Source organism: Periplaneta americana, chromosome 16 (genome assembly GCF_040183065.1).
Source record: "Periplaneta americana isolate PAMFEO1 chromosome 16, P.americana_PAMFEO1_priV1, whole genome shotgun sequence".
NCBI classification, from domain to species: domain Eukaryota; kingdom Metazoa; phylum Arthropoda; class Insecta; order Blattodea; family Blattidae; genus Periplaneta; species Periplaneta americana.
In genome coordinates this window covers 109,416,545-109,439,709 of record NC_091132.1, presented here as the reverse complement: position 1 = coordinate 109,439,709, position 23,165 = coordinate 109,416,545, and the positions used below count along the sequence as shown (strand labels likewise).

The window sequence follows — 23,165 nt, the reverse complement described above, 5'->3', positions numbered from 1 at the left end:
GGATAGGGACCGCTGGCGGGCTTATGTGAGGGCGGCAATGAACCTTCGGGTTCCTTAAAAGCCATTTGTAAGTAAGTAAGTTATGTGGAATTTGTGTATCTATTTAGAGAAAATTGTAATTTTGTCTATAACAATTATCATGAGGCTCAATTTTTAATTTTTTTATTTTATGAAAGTGAGTAGCAATTTGTTTCTGTATTGTGGGTCCCGATCACCACGGCATGGCGCGTCCTCAGGTTGCGGATAGAGGAGACGCCCTCCAGATATGGAGGGTAGCTGCGAATATGTTGAATAAGCAGTCCTGGACAGCCGATAAGCGGTGGTCCTCCAGCTTGGGGGTTGGGAGAAGGGCTAACAACCCATCACCGTAAAAAACAGCTTGTTACAAAACCTAACAGTAAGCCTCGGCATGGGACTGATTCTTCGACACGACCACAGCAAAGGAAAAAGGTTATAAGATTTGGTACATGAAACGTAACTAGTCTTTATAGAATAGGTGGGATAACATTAGTAGCAAAAAACTAGCTAGATATAGAATAGACATCGTGGGAGTACAAGAGGTTAGGTTAGATGGGAATGGCATATCCCAAATAGGAGGTTACTTGTTGTATTATGGAGAAGGAAACAATAATCACCAATTAGGAACAGGATTCTTTGTACACAAAAGAATAAAATCGGCAGTAAAAAGGTCGAATTTATCAGTGACAGGTTATCGTATTTAGTACTTAAGGGTAGATGGTGCGATATCGTAGTTATAGCCTAAATGCTCACGCCCCTACAGAAGAGAAAGACGACCATATAAAGGATAGATTTTATGAGAAATTGGAACACACTTTTGATCAGTACCTAGATATCACATGAAAGTTTTATTGGGGGATTTCAATGCTAAAGTAGATCAGGAGGATATTTTTAAACCAACAATTGGAAAAGAGAGCCTGCACTTAAGTAGTAATGACAGTGGAGTTAGGTTAGTCAACTTTGCCACATCAAAAAATTTAATTGTTAACAGTACAACATTCCCCCATAAGGATATACATAAATATACGTGGAATTCTCCAGACGGAATGACACATAACCAGGTAGATCACATCTTGGTAGATAAAAGAAGACACACTAGTATAGTAGACATCCGAACTTTCAGGGGGGCAGACTGTAATTCTGACCATTATTTGGTAATTGGAGAATTAGGAGAAAGACTATCAGTAGCCAAGCGAGTAGAGCAACAAGCTAATATTAGTAGATTCAATATTTTGAAATTAAAGGACGAGGAAACTAAGCAACGTTATCAGGTTGAAATTTCAAATAGGTTTGCTGCTTCAGCAACTGCTGACGAAGCTGAGGAAGAGTTAGATGTTAATAGCGTGTGGGACAATATCCGAGATAATACCAAAATTGCAGCTGAGCAGAGCACAGGTTATCATGAAACTAAGAAAAAGAAACCATGGTTTGATGAAGATTGTTCCATTGTAGTAGATAGAAGGAAACAGGCAAAATTGAAATTCTTACAGGATCCAATTGTGGAGAATAGAGATAATTATTTCAATGAAAAACGGGAAGCAAGACGTACACTTAGGAATGAAAAGAGAGATTACTTGAAGGAAAAACTGAATGAGGTAGAAACAAATAGTAAGAATAAAAACATTCGAGATTTATATAAGGGTATAAAGGAATTTAAAAACGGATATCAGGCAAGGGTAAACGTGATCAAGGATGAGAATGGTGACTTACTTGCAGACTCTCATTCAATCCTGAACAGATGGAAAAACTATTTTGGGCAACTGCTAAATATACATAGGCCAAATATAAATGATCAGGACGAAATTCAGATACAAACTGCTGCGCCATTTATACCGGACCCCACACTTTCTGAAGTCGAAATTGCGATAGAAAATCTGAAAAAGTACAAGTCTCCAGGTATTGATCAAATTCCAGCAGAATTAATACAAGAGGGTGGAAGGGCATTATCTAACGAAATTTATAAACTTGTACTTGCTATTTGGGAGAAGGAAATTGCACCAGAACAATGGAAGGAGTCCATAATCGTGCCTATTTTTAAGAAGGGGGACAAGACTAACTGTAGTAACTTTCGAGGAATATCACTTTTGTTGACGGCGTACAAAATTTTGTCGAATATCCTTTTGAGAAGATTAACTCCGTATGTAGATGAAATTATTGGGGATCATCAGTGTGGTTTTAGGCGTAATAGATCGACTATTGATCAGATGTTTTGTATTCGACAGATATTGGAGAAAAAATGGGAGTATAAGGGTACAGTACATCAGTTATTCATAGATTTCAAAAAGGCGTATAACTCGGTTAAGAGAGAAGTTTTATATAATATTCTTATTGAATTTGATATTCCCAAGAAACTAGTTCGATTAATTAAAATGTGTCTTAGTGAAACTTACAGCAGAGTCCGTAAAGGCCAGTTTCTATCTTATGCTTTTCCAATTCACTGTGGGCTAAAGCAGGGAGATGCACTATCACCTTTACTTTTTAACTTCGCTCTAGAATATGCCATTAGGAAAATTCAGGATAATAGGGTTTGGAGTTGAATGGGTTACATCAGCTTCTTGTCTATGCGGATGACGTGAATATGCTAGGAGAAAAACCACAAACAATTAGGGAAAACGCGGAAATTCTAGTTGAAGCAAGTAAAGCGATAGGGTTAGAAGTAAATCCCGAAAAAACTAACTAAATGATTGTCTCGTGACGAGAATATTGTACGAAATGGAAACATAAAAATTGGAGATTTATCTTTCGAAGAGGTGGAAATATTCAAATATCTTGGAGCAACAGTAACAAAATATAAATGACACTCGGGAGAAAATTAAACGCAGAATAAATATGGGAAATGCGTGTTATTATTCGGTTGAGAAGCTTTTGTCATCTAGTCTTCTGTCAAAAAATGTGAAAGTTAGAATTTATAAAACAGTTATATTACCGGTTGTTCTGTATGGTTGTGAAACTTGGACTCTCACTTTGAGAGAGGAACATAGGTTAAGGGTGTTTGAGAATAAGGTTCTTAGGAAAATATTTAGGGCTAAGAGGGATGAAGTTACAGGAGAATGGAGAAAGTTACACAACGCAGAGCTGCACGCATTGTATTCTTCACCTGACATAATTAGGAACATAAAATCCATACGTTTGAGATGGGCAGGACATGTAGCACGTATGGGCGAATCCAGAAATGCATACAGAGTGTTAGTTGGGAGGCCGGAGGGGAAAAGACCTTTAGGGAGGCCGAGACGTAGGAGGGAAGATAATATTAAAATGGATTTGAGGGAGGTGAGATATGATGGTAGAGACTGGATTAATCTTGCTCAGAATAGGGACCAATGGCGGGCTTATGTGAGGGCGGCAATGAACCTCCGGGTTCCTTAAAAGGCAGTAAGTAAGTAAGTATTCGTTCTGAATATGTTCCACCATATCACAGAAACGTTAATTTTCTTGGGTAATCTAAAGGTTTATATAGGCGCATTTTGATTATTCTTCTTTGGAGTGTCGATTTTGCCATTTCTTCTCAACCTAACATATCACACTGCACTTTAAGTTGAAATACAACCAAGTATACTATATGCATGCCATAAATAGGTAAATAAATACTTATAATGGAAAATTTGTGGATTTATCTATGCAATCTGTTACACAGAAAGAGGTAAGTTTGTCCTGTTTTAAATGTTGGTCAATAACAATACGTAATATTAACTTGTGTGAATATACTCAAGGCGTGGCATGAACAAGTAGTTAGGCCGCAATTACTTATTGTTATATTTCTGTTACCATTTAATGTTGATTGTTTAAGAACATGTGATGTTAGTAAAAATTGTAGTAACTTTGTTTTAGAAATGTTCACAGAAAGCAAACGAGCAGTCAACCATTCCTTAATAATGTTAATACCATCATAAGTCCTATTCCAGTTCTACCGCTAAATATACTGCACAGTATCATCTGCATAAAACACAGAATACCAGAATACATTCCAATATCAATTTTAAGTATTCGTTGATATATATTAAAAACAGAAAGGACCAAAAACCGTGCCTTGAGGTACTCCTATATAAATGTTACGTGATTCACTAAGGTGATTATTGTTATAGTTGATTCATTTATGTTACTTATATGAGATTTAATTATCCATTCCACTAATTCCCAATCTATATATGTATTTTATCCAAAATTATACTATATTTGTATCAAAGACTTTGTACAGTTGTCAAAAAAAAAAAAAAGTGGCCGCACTCGTGAAGAGGGAAAATTTTCTAAGTCCACTTCGGGTCACGGCGATGTTACACGATGCATGTCCTTGTAGAAGCAGTTCCGGAATTATGGAATTATTTCATATCTGCGTTTCGTAGACCAGCGGTAGAGTGCTCGCTTAATGATTGAACGGTTGGGAGTTCGAGCCTTGTTCAAGTTTTCATTTTATTTTTTAATCGTTCTTTAGCGATATAAATAATATTCAAATTATAATTTGTATTCTGTTACCGTTCTTTCGCGTTATAAATAATATTCAAGTTACCATTAATATTCTGTTATCGTTCTTTCGCGATATAAATACTCTGAATTTATAATAGAAATTATTGTAATATAAATAACCATTTTTCTTTGTAAAATAGGTAATATTTAAATAATTAATTATATATTATATAATATCTTATATTAATTAAACAAACCTATATATCTATCATTTATATTATGTTATCGTTCTTTAGTGATCCTGTATAAATAATATTGAAGTTATTTACATTCTGTTATCGTTGTTAGTGATATAAATAATATTCAATTTATAATTTATATTCTGTTATCGTTCTTTAGCGACATAGGCTAAATAAGATAAATTTAATATTAGGTTTGGAACAATACACTTGCATAATACTGGTGTTAGTTTTTTCTTTTTACATTATTGCATTATATTATCTTCAAACACAATAAAATGAAAAGGAGTGACGAGGAATTGAACCTCAGATGTTTACATAAAAATTCCGACTGAACTACGAGGGCACAAATAAAGAAACATTTGCGGAAAAATTGGCCCAATTCCCCTTCAAGATTTTCTGATGATTTGTAGAAGTTCGTCCAGGATGCGGGGGACAAAGGCTAATTGGGATTTCCCGGTATCTGATCGGGTCAAAAATCCTGATAGAACTAATATTTAACCCTTGCGGTGAATTTCGGTGAAGTCCGGAGGGCCCAATTAGTCAAATCCACTCTCTTCACCGCCACGCTTGGGCCCCCTAGAATCTATTAAGATTCGAAAGGGACAGTGGCGTGCGGAAAGCAACGGGAAGTTAACGCATTTATCCTTCCCAAGAAAAACTGCAAACATGAGCAAAGGAAGCCTTTAACAGAAAAAGAAGCCTCTTCTGCGACCTCTGGAAAAAGAACTAAGGAACAGACTAGTGAAGTGTTTTGTGTGGCACTATATGGGGAAAAAACATGGACATTTCGATGAAATGAAGAGAAACATACAGAAGCATTTGAAATGTGGATGTGGAGAAAAATGGAACGTGTGAAGTGAACAGACAGAATAAGAAATGAAGTTTTGTTGGAAAATGTGGATGAGGAAAGTATGATGGTGAAACTGATTAGAAAGAGAAAAAGGAATTGGTTGGGTCACTGGTTGAGAAGAAACTGCCTACTGAGGGATCCAATGGAAGGAATGGTGAACGGGAGAAGAGTTCGAGGCAGAAGAAGATATCAAATAATAGATGACATTGAGATATGTATATCATGTGCGGAGACTAAGAGGAAGGCAGAAAATAGGAAAGATTGGAGAATGCTGGGTTTGCAGTGAAAGACCTGCCTATGGGCAGAACGCTTATGTATGTCCAGGATGCTTGGAATGTTGTGGCTGAGCATAGTAGTTATTTGAAAAGACTCTAGTCGATTCCATGCCCACTCGACTGCAAGAATGTTGGGTAACTTTCGGTGCTGGACCCCGGACTCATTTCACCGACATTATTACCTTCACCTCATTCAGACGCTAAATAACCAAGATGTTGATAAAGCGTCGTAAAAAAATAATGGCATGCAAGATGTGATCGATATGTGGGAAAGATAGATTAAATATATTGAATCGTAGCATTTTGTTTTGTTTTTTGAACGATTAATTGTTTGAATGTTCTAAGGCAGACGCCAGTAAGTTTCTTTTGTTTATGCCACGAAAGATATTTTTGTTGAGAATAAAATCTTTTTTTTTCTTTTCATTTGCAGCCATACTGTCATAATAACTAATGATAAAGGCATGGCATAATACATTCATGAACCTGATGTTAATTACTAAAATAATCGTAAAAGGGAAAGGAGCAATTATGTATATTTTGTATCTCTCTCTTAAAAACAAAACAAAAAAATAACATAAAGAGCACGAGGATGTATTCGAACGCAGGACCTCACGAATAAGAGGTCAGAACACTACCATTACGCTATCAAGTAACACAAATAATACTTTAATTATAACTGTAGATATCAGGCAACGTGATATAACAACATGTAACATCGCCTGTCTCCAAACTGTAGAGAAGATACCCGAAGGGAACTTTGCTTCTGGAGAGCGGCCACTTTTTCTTTTGACAACTGTACAAGTGCCAGATATTTATATCCTACATCTAATTGTTGAAATATTTTTAAGTAACTACCATAAAATATTTCTGAAACCAAATTGCTTATCTAACAATAACTTTTATGTTGTATTTATTATGGCCAGAGAAAGCTCACAAGCCACATTCTGGCTACAGACATTATAACTGTAATAAAATTTATAGTTTTACAAGGAGAAAATACAAATTAATATTAAGAGCAGCTTCTACAAGGCCTGGGAGTTTCAGCTCCATCATATGAAACATCGTTTTTGGACGTTTACTTTCAAAACAAAAGATGCCTCTGGAAGTGGAACAGATCAATGCATACAGAACGAGTGACATCAATCCTTGAGCGCACATGTACTACCACAAGTTATGAAGGTGGAATATCTGTATGGAGTACGTACCGTATTCTGCAGCACAAAATTTTAAAGAGGACCACATGCTCTTCTTGTCATAATCCATCTGCAACGCTAGAGAAAAGCTCGTATTAACCGTCCACGAGGCGTGGGTTCACTCATTCGACCCTAAATTAAAAATATTAAATACAGAATGCTGTGCACCATGTTTGCAGAGGAGAAAAGTCGCGCAGGGCATATTCAAAATCATGTCTGTCATGTTCCTCGGACTTGGGTTGAACTGCACTATGACAACTGGTCCTACATTTAACGACGCATATTAATGTTCCCTTTCACATAATATGATACACTGAAAGATTTATCCAATAAAATTAATAAACAAGAAATTAATTAAAAATTTTATCACCAAATGAAAAGAATAGAAGAAAATCAAATCGAATGAGGAGTTTTTGTAAACGAATATATAACGTCAAGTTTCCAAAGAAGTTTATCAAATATGAAGAAAAGAAAAATATAGTGAAACCGTGACAAAGAAGTTCAGTACATTGGTACTGTAATAATTTATAGCATATTGATACTCAATCATGGTTTAAAAGTAATTGGAAATATAAAATTCAGCTTTTAAATATTTTTTTCAACTATATGTTCCAGGATCCGAAATTGTTTTCAGATTTAATTTTGGAGAGAAGAGGAATTAGAACAAAAAACTCTTTCACCGAGTATAGATTTTATTACTAAATGTTTCATCTTCTCTTCAAGTTTAGAGCCCATGTCACTCTCTCCCCCTCCATGAACGGTAAAAGAGGTCCTCCCATTGGTCAACATTGATTATGTGACTCGTGCCGTCTATTGGCCGTTATGCCATTACTGTATTGCCAGCGTGTCAACATGTCGACGTGGGAGTTGCTAACTGACAGCGAAATTCATTGAAACTGATTATTACCAGCCAGGTACGAGCCTCACATAGTCGTCAGTATTAAGTGAGCTAGTAACATTCAAAAATGCATCTTGTAGTAATAACACTTTAAGACTGTGTTGAACGTACAAAAAAACATAGACACACTCTTAGACAAGCATAGACACACATCCACATATAGACACATACAAACACACACATACATAGGCCTACATACTTACTTTCACAGAAATGAACATGACGTAAAATGTTAACTGTCGATAGGGTTCTACTTAAAAGACTGCTGTACTAATTCAACACACGGATCAACGGTAGGTATCGGATTAAGGCCCACTCACAATGAAAATTAAACATAACCGTAACATAAACACAGAAGTTTGCGCCCAGGCTACCAAATGGGATCATTCACAATGATTCACATAAGCATTGACATAAACATTACCGTAAGACTTTAACATGAAAGTTTACAAACTACAAACTTTCATGCTCATGCTCAATTTACAATGACGCGATATCCGCGACACGCGACGCGACTTCGCAGTATCGCGTAGCAGACTGGTGTTCATAATTACGCGACTTGAATCGCTGGTTCGTGTTGATTAGGAAACTTAAAATGAAACGATGCCTGCCTTCTCTATTTCTGGAGTAGAAGAAATCGGCATATCATAACTATATGCGAATGACATTTTCGCAATTTGATGATCTTCTGCATATCATTGGGCCTCAAATACGTCCAATGCGGGAGGCATCCAGCAGAGCGACTAAGCGTATCTTTGAGGTTGGTTTCCCTAATACTTGGCATCTCTCTTTAAGAACTTTGTTCTCTCTTTACGATTTTCGTATTGTAACTCCACAATGTCTATTAGGCCTATAGTTTTTAGAAACAAGTACTGTAATCTGGGATAAATTAAAAAGCACCTCATTAAGTGGAAAATCTCTGAGGACAATTTCACGAAGGTGGAAGAAGGATATTGGAAAAAAGTAAGTTTTCCGAACTTCATAGGAGCCATGGATGGAAAACATTGTGTATTTCAGATAAACGAACCGTGATATAAAAATGAACCGTAAATAATGTCATTAATTTCATAGGATTATTCTTTGCGATATTGTAAACAAAAAAACATTAATATAATTGTTTTCCTTTTGCTTCCTTTTCGAGATAAAAACTGTTTTATATGAAACATTTCTTACCGTCTTTTGGAAAAACCATTGATTTAATTACCATATGTTCAGTCACATTAAGAGAGCACTGTATTGTAATAATAAATACGCAGAAATTTGATCTAACAAATGTAACGTTTTAAAATTCCTTTTCGGAGCGAAAATTTGCAATTGTTCAGATGAAATTTCTGCGTATTTAAACGGCAAAAACTAATTATTTTATCATAATACACTGATCTCTTAAATTGACTAAGCATATTGGGAATTAAGTTAATTCAATGGTTTTCCCAAAATACGCCATGAAATGTTTCACATAAAATAATTTTTTCTCGAAAATGAAGCAAAAACGAGCAAAATTATATTAAACTTTTTTGTTCGAAATATCCTAAATAATAACCTCTAGAAATTATTGACATTGCTCACGGTTCATTCTGTATACTTCAGGGCATCCTTTAACCAATTCTATCAACATCTCATATGAAAAAGTATTCAATTTTTTCGCAGACGACGCCATCATAAACAAAACACATACGCATTCCGGTAACGTCGCGCGGTAAAAGTCAACTTAATTTCAACTTTCGTCGCGTCGCGCTCTATATCGTGACGTCATGGAATTCTGATTTCCTATTGGGCCATAATTTATGTAATGTCGCGTCGCTGCGTGTGTCGCGTCATTGTAAACTATGCATTATGCTTACGTTATTTGCAAGCAGAACACAATCGTGGAGCGCTGAAGTATACGACAGAATGTGAGGAAATGGCGTCGTTGTTATGTTTCCATGGTTACCAAGTATGTTTGCTGTTATGTTTATGTTCCCATCGTGAATGATGGTATGACTTCTTGATTTTAATGTAACGTTAAGTTAACGCTTACGTTATGTTTAATTTTCAATGTGAATGAGCCTTAAATCATGACATCTTGACCAACACGTTCAGCTTTAGTAAAAATATAATCTAAAATTGATCCTAGCATCAATTCTTGTCGAATTTTGTGCGTTAGACTATGGTTCTTGGATGACCAATGCCTACTGTTTTAAGAATTTACTACATCACTTAGATTAAATCAGGACTCTTTAGAAAAAAGCATCAAAATCAACTGTGAGCCTATTTCAAGAATCGATAGAAGAATCCAATTATAGAAATGGAGTCTAACTACATGATCGTGCACATTGCCGTCAGCCTGCTACCCACGGAAAACAGTTGAGTAGTTAACGGCATGCACCTCTTATCTAAATTCATCATGTAGTTGGAAGAACAATAATACTGACCAATACCTGCAATTACTCTGGGCATTAATTTATTCTTCGTAAAATATACACCGTTTTTAACATCTTACGTCTCTAATACAAAGCGGTACATTAATATAACTTCATTAATGCATTATTACATTCATTAGATTTATAACAAGGAATCACTACACTCCTTAGTGTCACTAAATTTGTTACACATTATTTGTCTTTATCATCAGTTACAATTAAAACAAAATATACTTCTTACTTGTGTTATTAAATTAATGTGAACGTAATACAATACTTCTATTTATGATATGTCTCAATGTTGCTGTTTAGTTTTATATATTCAAAAACTGTAACTTACTCAGCACCGTCTAGAAATCACAGCAATTAATACAATGAATCAGATATGTATGAATTTCCACAGGAACGTACTCCATCCATACTTGCTATAACATTTTATACACATATGCTTGTACGTTTTTGAAATATTAAGACTTTTCGACAAAAAAATATATAATATTGAAGACGAAGACATTCCATTTCATGTAGTTTTTCTAATATTGATCATACAACACCAATTTGAAGGCAATGGTGTCAAAGCAGTCTTTCACAGTGAGATTGTAAATCAGTTCCTGCATCTTAAACAATAAAAGCACACAATATTACAGTATCTTCTTACCTTGGAAAAATATGTCCAGACTTAATCAGAGAATTCAGGAGGAGACTCAGACAGCAAAATCTGTATGTAACATTTTGAATAAGATACAGAATTTAGTTAAAAAGTAGATTTTCTGGACTTTCCTGGCTTCATATATTTTATTTTTTTGTTTCGAATTAACACGCTAATAATTAGGTTCAAAGTTTTCGATGCACTGTCACATAAGTACTCCATTATTTAAATAATTTTATTTGATATAAACTCAAAAAATACATACCAAAAAGAGACGAGTGGCCATCTAGAGAAATTAATCCTATTATGCAAGATCCAAAGGCAAAATAAGTAGATTCTCCTGTCAGGTTACAGTCCCGCAAGAATTGTTACGATCTACAGGGAATTTTTCACCCATCTCTTCAATGATCTCTTCCCATTTGGTCGACAGTTCAAAATTGCCCCAGAAATTCTGCATGTGGACATTCTGTTCAGTATTTTAATATTGATAATATAGTCAAATATGGTATCAATTCAAGCTCCTCTAAGACGTCTTCATTTCTTCTATGGTCCCACTCAGTATGCAACCTGCTGTTCGGCGTATGAATTCTAATTCTACTTCCATCACTTTAGCGTAGAGTTCATGCTTCGCATCTAGAAAAGGACAGGTCTTGCTGATGTCTTGTGTGTGTGTTTGGACCGAAGAAGGTTTCGTTACACTATGTACTATGGCCCAGGGATTTATTAAATTTTGAAAACGTGTTTGTAACATCTAATTATGTCAAAAATGGTAACCGAAAGGCAAGAAAATTAAACTAATTTACTCTTTCTGAAATTATGTTATCTGTACAAAGTTTGGTTGATACAGGTTTCTGACCAAAGAAAGCCATTATTTTAGATTTTCAGGGAAAATTACCCAATTTTTTTTTTCTGTTACAATTTTAAATTATACGTGGATATTTAAAATTAACGCATAATTGTAATTAAAATTGAAGAGGGGACTTTGGGTAAAAGCTTAGGCAAGACAACCTTGAGATTGTGTATAGAAAGAAATATTTTTATGGAAACAAAGTACCGTTGTGAATCTTGTGACATCTTTGACATCTTTAAATGATCCCCTATAGCTCTTTGATACTAATCTGAAAGAGCATATTTTTCATGCAATATGCAATTCAATTGTTTCATACAAAAGCACTATAGATAAAGAATTCTTTTTCCTCGCTGTTATTTATACTCGCTTTAACATCTCTGGTCATATCGCGAGTTAATCTTTGGTTGAAACCCGAAGGTCTGTGTACTAATAATGAGACTGGTTCTATTGTTGTGAACTAGATGGCGACTGTATATATTATGTTACTGATTTGTTATGAATATGATTTCGGTGATGAATGGGACCGGTGATTTTCAGGAATGTTGTGGCCCGAATTTCCTGGCATTTACCTTACGGTTAAGGAAAAACCCTGAAAACCTCAACCAGGAAATTCAACCCCACCAGGAATCGAACCCGGGCCCTCTGCGTAAGAAACCAGCATGCTTACCCGTACACCACAGAGGTGGTCTAAAGCATTTTGTTTGTAACAAATTGTGATATCAGTTTTCATGAATTCAAGAAATTCAGAGACATGCCAAATTCAATTAAACTAGTGAGATCTTCCATTAACGTAAATTTTAAACTATGCTTTTTCAGACAATACTAAAAAACTATAGGATGTAGTTTAAAAAAGTCCTCGATGTCATCATAACACGCACAACAAAAATATTTAATTTCCAATAAAATCATTCTTTCTAAATTACAAGCTTTGAGATCTTTGTCCAAAACCTGTTCATGCATTTTCGATAATGATTATGTGTTATTCAAAAAACCTGTATATTGATCTCTGTAAATAATCTTCTGAAGTAGCCAATAATGTCGAATCGTCTGCGAAAATTAGGGTATCTACAGATAAATTTCGATTGTTAGATAGCTGACCTTGTCGTGTATAACTGAATTCTCTGATAAATAAAAGATTAACTTCGCGTATAGCCTATATCAGGAATAAACATGATGATGATGATGTTGATTATATTGATTATAATATGGATAACGTGTACTTTACTTACACAAAATATATTCTTTATAATCCCAAAAATAAGTGCATATTTCGTTTATAAATTGTACGTTTAAGTACATACAGACTACAAATCCATATGAAATATGTTCTTATATTCTAATCACTTCTAATAAATTTTTCCAACTAAAAATCAAATGTATAAACTTTATATAAATTCTAAAATAAATCAGTGACTTACAATGGAACTCTAAGCATACCGGCATTTTCCTTTTTATTTAAACATTCGTTAATTTTTGTTACGCATCGTTGAACTTCCACAGAAACTAGGGAGGTTTACAACTAGCGACCGTTAATACTTTAAGAAGCAATGCATACAATGTTTAGTTTTCTCGGAGGGCCGTTTTGTTTTTATTATCATGGAAAATATCGCTTGATGTTTCTTCATGTAAATATTTGTAACAAATAGTTTACTTCTCGCCCTAATGTGTCGGAAGATTCATTTCATAGTCTCTGCTAAAGTGAGAACAACATTTTTTACGGGGAGAAACGAGATGCGACAGATTTTGTTAAAAGAATACTTTAGTAGGGTACAGTAGGGTTTCCATGTAAAATGACGTATCATGTTTGATGCCAATAACAAAATAAATTTTGAAAGTGCATGTCTAAGAAGATTCCATTTACGCTTATAACGTATATCCGTCTATAACGCGCTTTTCATTCAGTCCTTTCAAAAGCTTTACTGTATTATAACGCCACGTGCATTGTTCCTGGATAAGTTGACTCGTATATACAAAATCCGATACATATAGTAATTCAGGAGAATTCTTTGTGCATGAACAGACATTTAGATAAGATCGTACAAATGATATCATTTTTTCTTATTGTGCATTTCTGTGAATATCTAGAAACATATCTTTCTTGCGTCGCAATACTTTGTACTATAAGTTAATGAAAAGAAAAGTGATAATATTGAAACACAAAAAGTATAAAAATATTGATGCCAATAATAGTAGAAGATTCATTGTTTAATTTCTGTGTGGCCTACAGAAATTCAATTAATCTCACTATCTTTATCATTATTATCATTGTAAAGGCTGGAATAAGCAGGTTGATATGGTGAGAAGATAATGCATATCTTACATAATTTGTTATTGTTTCGTGAAGTTTACAACAGAAAGAGCGACACAGTACCTACGACATGTAGTGTTACAGAAATTAATGGTGAGAGTTGCAGTAACAACACGAGTCATGCGACAGGCGCAGCACCGGTCCAGGCCACACGTGCGTCTTGCCATCTGCAACCAAAGAACCAGGGCGTAACATTGGCTGTGAGCTATGTTGCTTCTTCCAAGCTGTAAAAATACTAAATAACTATATTTACACATGCGTAATATCGATACTATCTTCTTTGTTTATGAATCAATAGCTTGTTTCGCCAAATCTATATAATTTGAATTGGTAATGGAAATTACGGGAAAACGGCTGAACGGATTTTAATGAATGAGCCGTCATTTTGAAGCTTGGCATCCAAGAATTTTCAGAAAAATAGTAACTTTCAGTGAAGTGTTAGTTTTCCTACATAATTTTCCTATTTTCCAAAATCCATCTTTCGTCAGTTTTGAGAACTAATTAATTGCATTTCAGTATAAAACAAAACACACACTGCAATAAACAATACGTTATTACACGAAGGCCATGACTTGCAGGATTGCTCAAGGCTTCTATACACTCAATAGGTTATTTCATTTTTCATTAGCCAATCAAATGGCTAATTGACTGATGACGCGCGAAGAGTCCACGCTCATTGGTCCTTTATTTTCAAATTGATAGCGACATCAGCGTACATTATAAACACAACCGCCTCAAATAAAAACATTACAATGGGTACGTATCATGGCATAATATAAATACGTTTAAAGTGTTTATACCGTGTATATAAAAGCTGTACTTACACTAGTCACTGCATTATTTTTCTGTATTTCTTAACAATTCGTCTGCTCTCAGTGTCTGCCGTCAGTTTTCGTCTGCTAGTTTCCAGTCTTATGTTTAAAAACATTCTAACATTGAATCTTTTTAGTAACTCATTCTAAAGTTTGGAAAAAGGAGCGTGTATCGGTATCGGTATCGGTATCGATATCGGTAATTAAATGTCAGCCACGCGTTCATTTACAATAATCATTATAACTCAACAATGAATTGTCACTGGAACTTTTTTATGATTAACCCACTGAATATTCCATAAGGACGAAATGTCATATCGTTAATATAAAATCAATATAATGAGAATTATAGTAAAAAACATTATTGGTATCAGTCGCTAATCCCCCACCCCTTTGGTATGCGACTGTTAGTATAAGTAGCATAATTATTTTCTTAATTATTGTAAGTTACGTACGACCCAGCAAAGATTAAAAAGAAAGAAAATAATTTGAAGGTTAACATAATATGTTAATATATTATATGAACCTAATCTAATTATTATGCAAAGCTGGTATTAAAGTATGCTACTTATATAGGCCTACGTGATTTATTTAAACTTACCTGTAGGCTTTAACATTCTCGGTCGTTTCGGCTTTATTTTCATTAAAAGTGCTCGAAAATCGTCGTTTTTAAAATGGCCAGAGCATAATCTGCTTGCATCAGGTTTGAATTTATCCTGTCTTTTGCACGCAATTACCTATTTTTTTCTAATTCCTAAATCTTTAGGAATGGTAAAGAGAGACAACTCTTTACTTTTATCGTTAGAATTGTTGCATACCGCAACAGCACACATTTGACCTGGCATAATGCATTCAGAACAACATAAACGAGAAAAAACACGAGATACTGCTTTGAAGCATTTGAGCTTTGGCGCGCTCAGCTATCTTGTGACGTCAGAATCGCTCTCCTTTCCCCGTCAATCCCTCGCTTAAAATCAAACAATGTCAATGTTATAAATTTGAGAAAAAAAACTGGCTAGTTTTGTTCTAAGCATACCAAGTAGTAATGCTCACACAAAGAGGGTGTTTTATGTGAGTAATAATAATTGGACAGATGTTCGCAACAACACGACACAACGGAACTGCACCATGCAGTCGACTTCAACTATTACGCGAGACAAAATCGGTCTCACAATACTATTCATTTAAGCCTGGCTGCCAAAGTGTAGAATAAAGTTGTTTTTTAGTAAATGAACTGAATAATTTGTCAATTTTCTAGGCGAAATTTTGTCGATTGCTTAGAAGTTGGCAACACTTGTTCATTGGAGATCTCTGCAGCCCATCCTGTGCGTTATGGGAATCCGCTACTCCATTGTTAGGAAATCTTACTTCATCTGTCCATGAAACTTTAGATAGAAAACTGGGACATCTAATTTAACCATTAGTCCAAAAGTAAAATTCCATCGTCTCTCATAATCCGTATTTCTAAGATCATGTACTAAATGCAATTTACTGTATGCTGTTTCAAATTTCGATGTACTAAACTTCTGGATAAACCTGATTCGTTTACAATATACATACCTTTCTGTTCAAGTCCGACCAAGTACCTTCATTGTATTCGTTCTGGGTACAGTCTGCAACTGTCTCGTGATTTTCTCCTGTATTCTTCATAAATAAGGATCATATTCACTAAATTCAATAATTCACTTTCTAGTTACAGACAAACATATCGAGGTCTACCTCAGGGCGCTGTCCTCAGCACAACTTTATTCAATATTTATATAAATGACTTACCCTCCCTATTAGAGGAATCAAACATGAAAACAGCATATTTGGAGATGATATAGTTTTGTGGACTTCCGGATCTTACAGACATAGAGACAAAATTCAAAATTCTGCTCTTAACGCTCTAAATCAACTACATGAATGGAATACATCAAATTTGATGACACTCAATTTAAGCAAAAGTAACTACCAAATATTTTCACTCGGTAAAAAAAGAAAGAGAATTCAATATCCAATACAATGGCCAACACCTTCTTACGACTTATGAATCCAAATATCTTGGAGTTATTTTCGATAGTAAGTTAACTTGGAGCAACCATTTGAAATACATTTCTGAAAAAGCTCGTAAAAGATTCTCCCATCTAAAAAGACTAGCAGGAAAGAAATGGGGATGCTCTAGGAACACTTTGAACACTACATACAAAATGTTTATACAGCCAGTGCTGACATACTGCGGAGAAATTTTAATTACTTCACCTTTCATAAACGACATAGAATATGTTCAAAACCAAGCTCTCAGACTCATTACTAGTGGAATCAAAACAACTCCAATAGATTCTATGAGATTCCTCACTAATATTAACAGTATCAAAATGACAACAGAATAAAAAGCACTGATTCAATATGAAAAACTTATCAGATTACCAGGAAACAATTGGCATTCATACAGTCCTCTCTGTAGATTGAAAACTCAAAAAATTTTTCATATCCATTGTTCAAGAATTAAAACAGAAAATCAATATCCCGAATTTAAAAGAAAACTTACAAATTAAACCAAAACCCTTTAACTCTATTAAATATAGAATATAATCTAAATTTAACAGAAGAAATAATGAAATCAGAAGTAAACACTGAAATACTGAAACAATTGTCTTTAGAGACAATTAATATTAGGTACCCTCCACAAAACTGGCTTCATTTATACACCGACGGATCCTTGATCTCCAGAGAACAAGGGGCCGGTGCAGGTGTTACGTGCTGTCTCTTCTCACTTTATAGATCACTTGGATATGGAACAACAAGTTTTGATGGAGAAATCATTGCAATAAGTGAATGTCTCAGGAATCTTCTATGCCACATCAATAAATTTAGGAATGCAGTTATATTGTCAGACTCCAAAGCAGCTATTCTATCAATCGTCTCTAAACACATACCTTCATCTCAAACAGCAGAAATAACTAAAATGCTCTCTGAATTAATATCACTCAATAAAAGAATTGTATTCCAATGGATACCATCCCATTGTGGAATCCTGGGAAACGAGAATGCGGATGCTTTAGCAAAGAATGGCAGCACTGCTACTTACAGACCTGTTACTAAATCTACGTATTACTCTGTGAAGAGATTTATTAAATCTACATACTTAGACTTCAACAAACAAAATTTGATAACACAATCCCAAGGGAAAAAATGGAACTCTCTGCATCAAAATCCACAGTTAATTCCCGGTTTACCACGAAAATCGTCTGTAGCTGCATTTAGATTGGCAACAGGCCATGATTGTTTGGCCAAACACCTGCATAGAATTGGAATATATCAGTCCCCTAACTGCCCATTGTGCAACTCAAACCAAGAAATGGATTCGGAACACCTCAAAATCTGTGGTTCATTGGCTGGTCATGATAATATCTTTGAAAAATATTGGAGTGCAAGAGGTCAAATGACTTTATTGTCAAACGCCTGGCATTAGAAAAGAACAACAACAGCATATTCACATATGCATTGCTTGAAAACATGTTGCAGCGTCTTTTATTAAAGAAACAATCAAACTAAAATGTTAAAAACAATTCTTTGTTGTCATAGAAGCATCATGATCCACCCAACATTTATATTGAAAGTTACCTTTCCAGATATATTTTTCCATGAAATAGATAAAAATGTTCCTACACATAAACTTTAAATTTTGTTTTCTTAATGACCTAAATATAAAGTTATGGTGCTTCATGTTTGTGTCATTTGTGTAACCATGAAATATAGGGCGTCCCATTAAGAACGTAACTTTGTGTTACTACGAATTTGTGTATACTTGCCAACTACTTCAAACGGTAGGCTCTACAACGTAAATTCATAATTATTTTTAGATGCACTACAATATGGCAATTATGGCAGTGTCCCTAAGGTTATGGAACACAGTATATAATGATTAGAGCTAGGATTTTGATAACCTATAAATCATGAAAAAATATCCTAAAAACAATGCATTTATGAACTAAAAATCTTAAAAAAAAATGCTCTAAAAATTGATCTTACATAATTGGCTTAGCAGGAAAGGAGGTTTTGTATTACTTAATATTTAGACTAGTAATTAAATTGAATTTTACCTAATTTTTTCTAAGTAGTTTGTCTTTAATTAATTATTTTACCTGATGTAGTTTCCATGTATGATCGTTAACCTCAGCTTCGGCATGTAGACGTGAGGTCAACAGTCGGCTGGTCGGTCTTGGCCCTTCATGGGCTGCAGCACCATGGATTTACTTTACTTTTAGTTTCCATGTAGCCTACCACAAGGCCACTCTTATCCGGAATTAGCAGGTATAGAGGAGTCTATATTGAAGGGGTGGTTGGACTTATCCATTACATAATGTGTACTACGTTAAAATGGCAATATTTGTGTAGAAAAACGATTAAAATATTATACAAAATAATGGGTATTAATGGACAAAATATGTAAAGAAAATATCAAAGGAAATAAACATTATTTTACATTAATAATGGGGATTTATGGCCAAAATTAAATGGAAATGCCTGGAAAATAACCGAATAAAACAAAAGATACTCTTATGAGTTGAAACAGGCAAAAAATGCAAAAAAAAAATCCCTAACAAATTTGTCTTAAAACACTCAGTTTATCACATAACATATAAATACTAAAGCAGCTGTGTTTCTGGCTTACTAGAAAAAAGATACAATTTCATCAAAATCCTAGCCCTAGTCATGATTGTTTATTTACTTACCTATCCGCCCGTCCGCCTGCCAATCCATCCATTCATCCATCCATCCATCCATCCATTCATCCATCCATCCATCCATCCATCCATCCATTTATTATCTATCAATTGTCATACTTGCCTTTCCTGTTTGAACTATCGCAAGTCTCGCCGATACTGGACATGTAAATATTTCTCTTTTTCAGCACTGATACTAACTTTGTGTGGACTAGTTTCTCCAGAGGTGGCGCAGTGCTGAAGTCTTCCTTGCCGCTGCCTGCATGCATCTCGTCCTCATTGTACCGAGTGTCCACACTGAGCAGACTGTGTGTCCCTCCACAAGTGTAGTAGTGCAGGTCAAACCTCAAAAACACAAATTACATCTTTCCATAAAAGACGCACTGTAACATGAATTTTCTACTTCAGATAGTTATGTACTTTAGCTACACGAGAAAAAATATTACTTCTATGCTGTCTTTAACACTGCATTGGACATTTTCACAGGAAAACACAGGAGCTCTACAGTCCTCTTCCCCAAGAATTTTCATGGCCCTGTACCTTGTACTTATTCTATTCCTTCTTATGTTTCTGCTTCGATAACATCTTCTTTTGCTTCTTGCTTTCCTTCCCCTTCTCCTTCTGCTTCGTTATTTCTTTTCTTTCGCCTTTTCCTTCTTATCCTATATTTTCTCCTCTTTTTCTTCACATCTTCTACTCTTTTCCCCCTCTCAGTCTTCATCTTCTCCACCCTTTCTTCTTTTTCTTCCTCTCCTTCTTTCCTTTTTATTCCCCTCTTCTGTTTTTTATTTTCCCTCCTTTGATTTCATCTTTCTTTTCGCTTCTCCTTATCTTTTCCTTTCGTTTCCTTTATCTCTGACTGTCCCTTACTACCCGTTTCCCCTACTCTCGTCTCCATTTCTTATTTCCTCTGCAACCCTACAGGCCACAGTTCTGGGGGTTCCTATTTCTTTCTTATGCTGTGTGACACAAAAGTAATTTGCCAAGTGGAATATACTGCATCATTCTATTTGGAAATGGCTGTTATCTTTCGTTTGTATTTATGAAATGTGAAACGCATACTTTTTAAAGACAGAGCCTAATCTAGAGCTGAAATGAAACAAAGCATCGCCCATGTTATCAAAGACATTCTACAAGCAACACTATTAAGAGAGATAGTGGAATGTCAGGATCGAGTGAGAACTGTTTTGAAGTAGATACAACATCCGCAGTAGTGCTCACAACAGTTATATGATAGTATGATAGTATGGTTTATTCTCACTCAAACTTTTGGTTCTGCTGGCCCTTCACATTATAGTATTCGGGCCAGCAGTCCATTCCATATACTATTTATAACTTGCACAATACCCGATGTTAATGACAGACATTCTCTTCATCATTTAATGTTCACCAACTATGTCTTTCATGTTCGTTCACCACACTTCCTATATTTCTGCGTTTATTAAATATTCCTTCTTTCCTTCTAATCCTACCTTCTACTATTTCCTGTTTATTTTATTTTATTGGGTTATTTTACGACGCTGTATCAACATCTAGGTTATTTAGCGTCTGCATGATATGAAGGTGATAATGCCGGTGAAATAAGTCCGGGGTACAGCACCGAAAGTTATCCAGCATTTGCTCGAATTGGGTTGAGGGAAAATCCCGGAAAAAACCTCAACCAGGTAACTTGCCCCGACCGGGTATTTCCTGTTCCTAATATCATAACTAAAAATGAGGGATTTGTGCGTTTTGTCGTCAGTTGCGTGTGCATAGACGTTATACAGCAGTATGCCGAGTGCCTGTGTTGACTTCCGACGTAAACAAACCACGCGAAGAGTACAGTCTAGAAATGACAAATGCAACACTCCGTTAAGGTCTAGCAGATGACAATATACAAATATGAGGAATATGTTGAAACATTAGTATAGTTAGAAGAAGAAACTTGCCTTTATGATTCATCCATAGCTTCAGAGCCATCACAAGCCGAATTGCACTGCACTACTAACATTCTTAAATTATCGAATGTCAAACGTCGTCGTCGATCACTCAAACAGTTTTTGAACTGCGAAAAGCTTCTTTCGACGTCACAGGACGTTAACGGTGCTTATATCAAGTATACTACACTATCGTCTGATGATTTTGCATTATTCAGCATGTTACAAATTGTTAAATAGCTCTTATTTTTCTGTTATTTATTCTTTACTCTCTGTGTGCAAGATTCTGGAGGTCCTTTCTTGATTTTTTCTGACACCTCTTTTATTATTGCTATGCCCTTGGATATTTCCAAACCAGACGTTTCTAACTGTGTTATGGTTTCCGGAATCGTTTTGTGATTTTGGTATATGAACTTTATATCATCTTCAAACAGTTTAGAGCAAATAAGACATTTGGCAGTATTAATGGGAGATGCATTTTCAGTACTTAAAGCATAATTTACTTTATAAATGAAATGTAATTTACTGCATAATATGATACAGCCTCTACCCAGATACCCCATCTTGTAATTACTGGTTTTGGTGGAAGGACAATACCTGGTGCAATGTCTCGAAATTATTGTATCATTGCAGCGCCTTAAGAAATATTTTCTTCATTGTAGATATTAAGGTGTCAACACCACTAAACTTAGCACGGATCTCCTCAGCCAATCTATTGAGACCATGAGCAAGGCACGTTATGTGAATAATGTTCTTATACCGTTCTTTTATCCTATTTGCTGCCGTCACTATGTCCGTGCACCACTGCAGTGCACTGGACTATGAAGGATTCTGTTCGTTCCGTTTTGTTATGATAAGACGGCAAGTAGGCAAATGGATAGCGTGTAGTTGCATTTCTTTTGGTTGCACTGGTCGTAGTTGTTCACCTGCCAGTCCACCTATGCTACCTTTCGAGTCAACCTGTTTTTCGTGACGCGCACAAACCCCTCATCTTTAATCATAACAATTACTTTTTCTACTCTTCATTTTCACAGACCCAACTTATTTACAAATCACTACAATCATTTTACTGAACTATAGTCTTAACTAGGCCTACCCTCTATTTTTGCTTTACATCTATCTACGAGTATATTAATTCTTTGTCCTACTGATACATATCTAGTCTAGTCCTACTTTTAGCTCCTCTACTCTTCCTATATTTACAGTACGTCCTATTCCTTCCTACTAATTAAATAAACTCATCATGACCCTTCTCATAAACACTATTCATCCATATTCACTGCACCCTTAATTAATCCTTCATTCCACTGACACACCATTTCCTTAGATTGTATGCTGGTTTGTCCTTGCTGCTCTCCGTCTTATTTCCTCTAACTGCTCTATTTACCTTCTCTATACTTTCACTTCTTACCCCTAACCCCTCTTTCTTATCCCTATCGACTTTCTTTTGCACCTTAACCTTTCCCAGCTGTTGGCTCACGTTGCCTTCATTTCTTTTGCTGACACCACACCACAACCGCTCTTATTCGTTTGACACATTACACTCTTGTTGTGACATTGTGGTGACGTCACTACAGATTTCCTCCATGCGTCCATGCCACTTTTCCCCTCTCGACTCCTCGCGGTCTTCCCTCTGTCTTCACCT

At 35.3% G+C, this 23,165-nt stretch overlaps 1 protein-coding gene across 3 annotated transcripts in view; it reads right to left on the bottom strand.

Annotated features, from left to right (window-relative positions):
• Positions 1-10,277: 10,277 nt before the first annotated feature.
• LOC138691055 (inactive ubiquitin carboxyl-terminal hydrolase MINDY-4B) overlaps positions 10,278-23,165 on the bottom strand; it is a 102,944-nt gene continuing 90,056 nt past the window's right edge. For all 3 annotated transcript variants that reach the window (XM_069812718.1, XM_069812720.1, XM_069812719.1), the window contains 2 exons: positions 19,806-19,949; positions 10,278-14,250 (listed from right to left, as the gene is read on the bottom strand). In XM_069812718.1, coding sequence (XP_069668819.1) covers positions 14,202-14,250; positions 19,806-19,949 — 193 coding nt within the window. In that variant the 3' untranslated portion in view covers positions 10,278-14,201. The remainder of the gene's footprint in view (positions 14,251-19,805; positions 19,950-23,165) is intronic.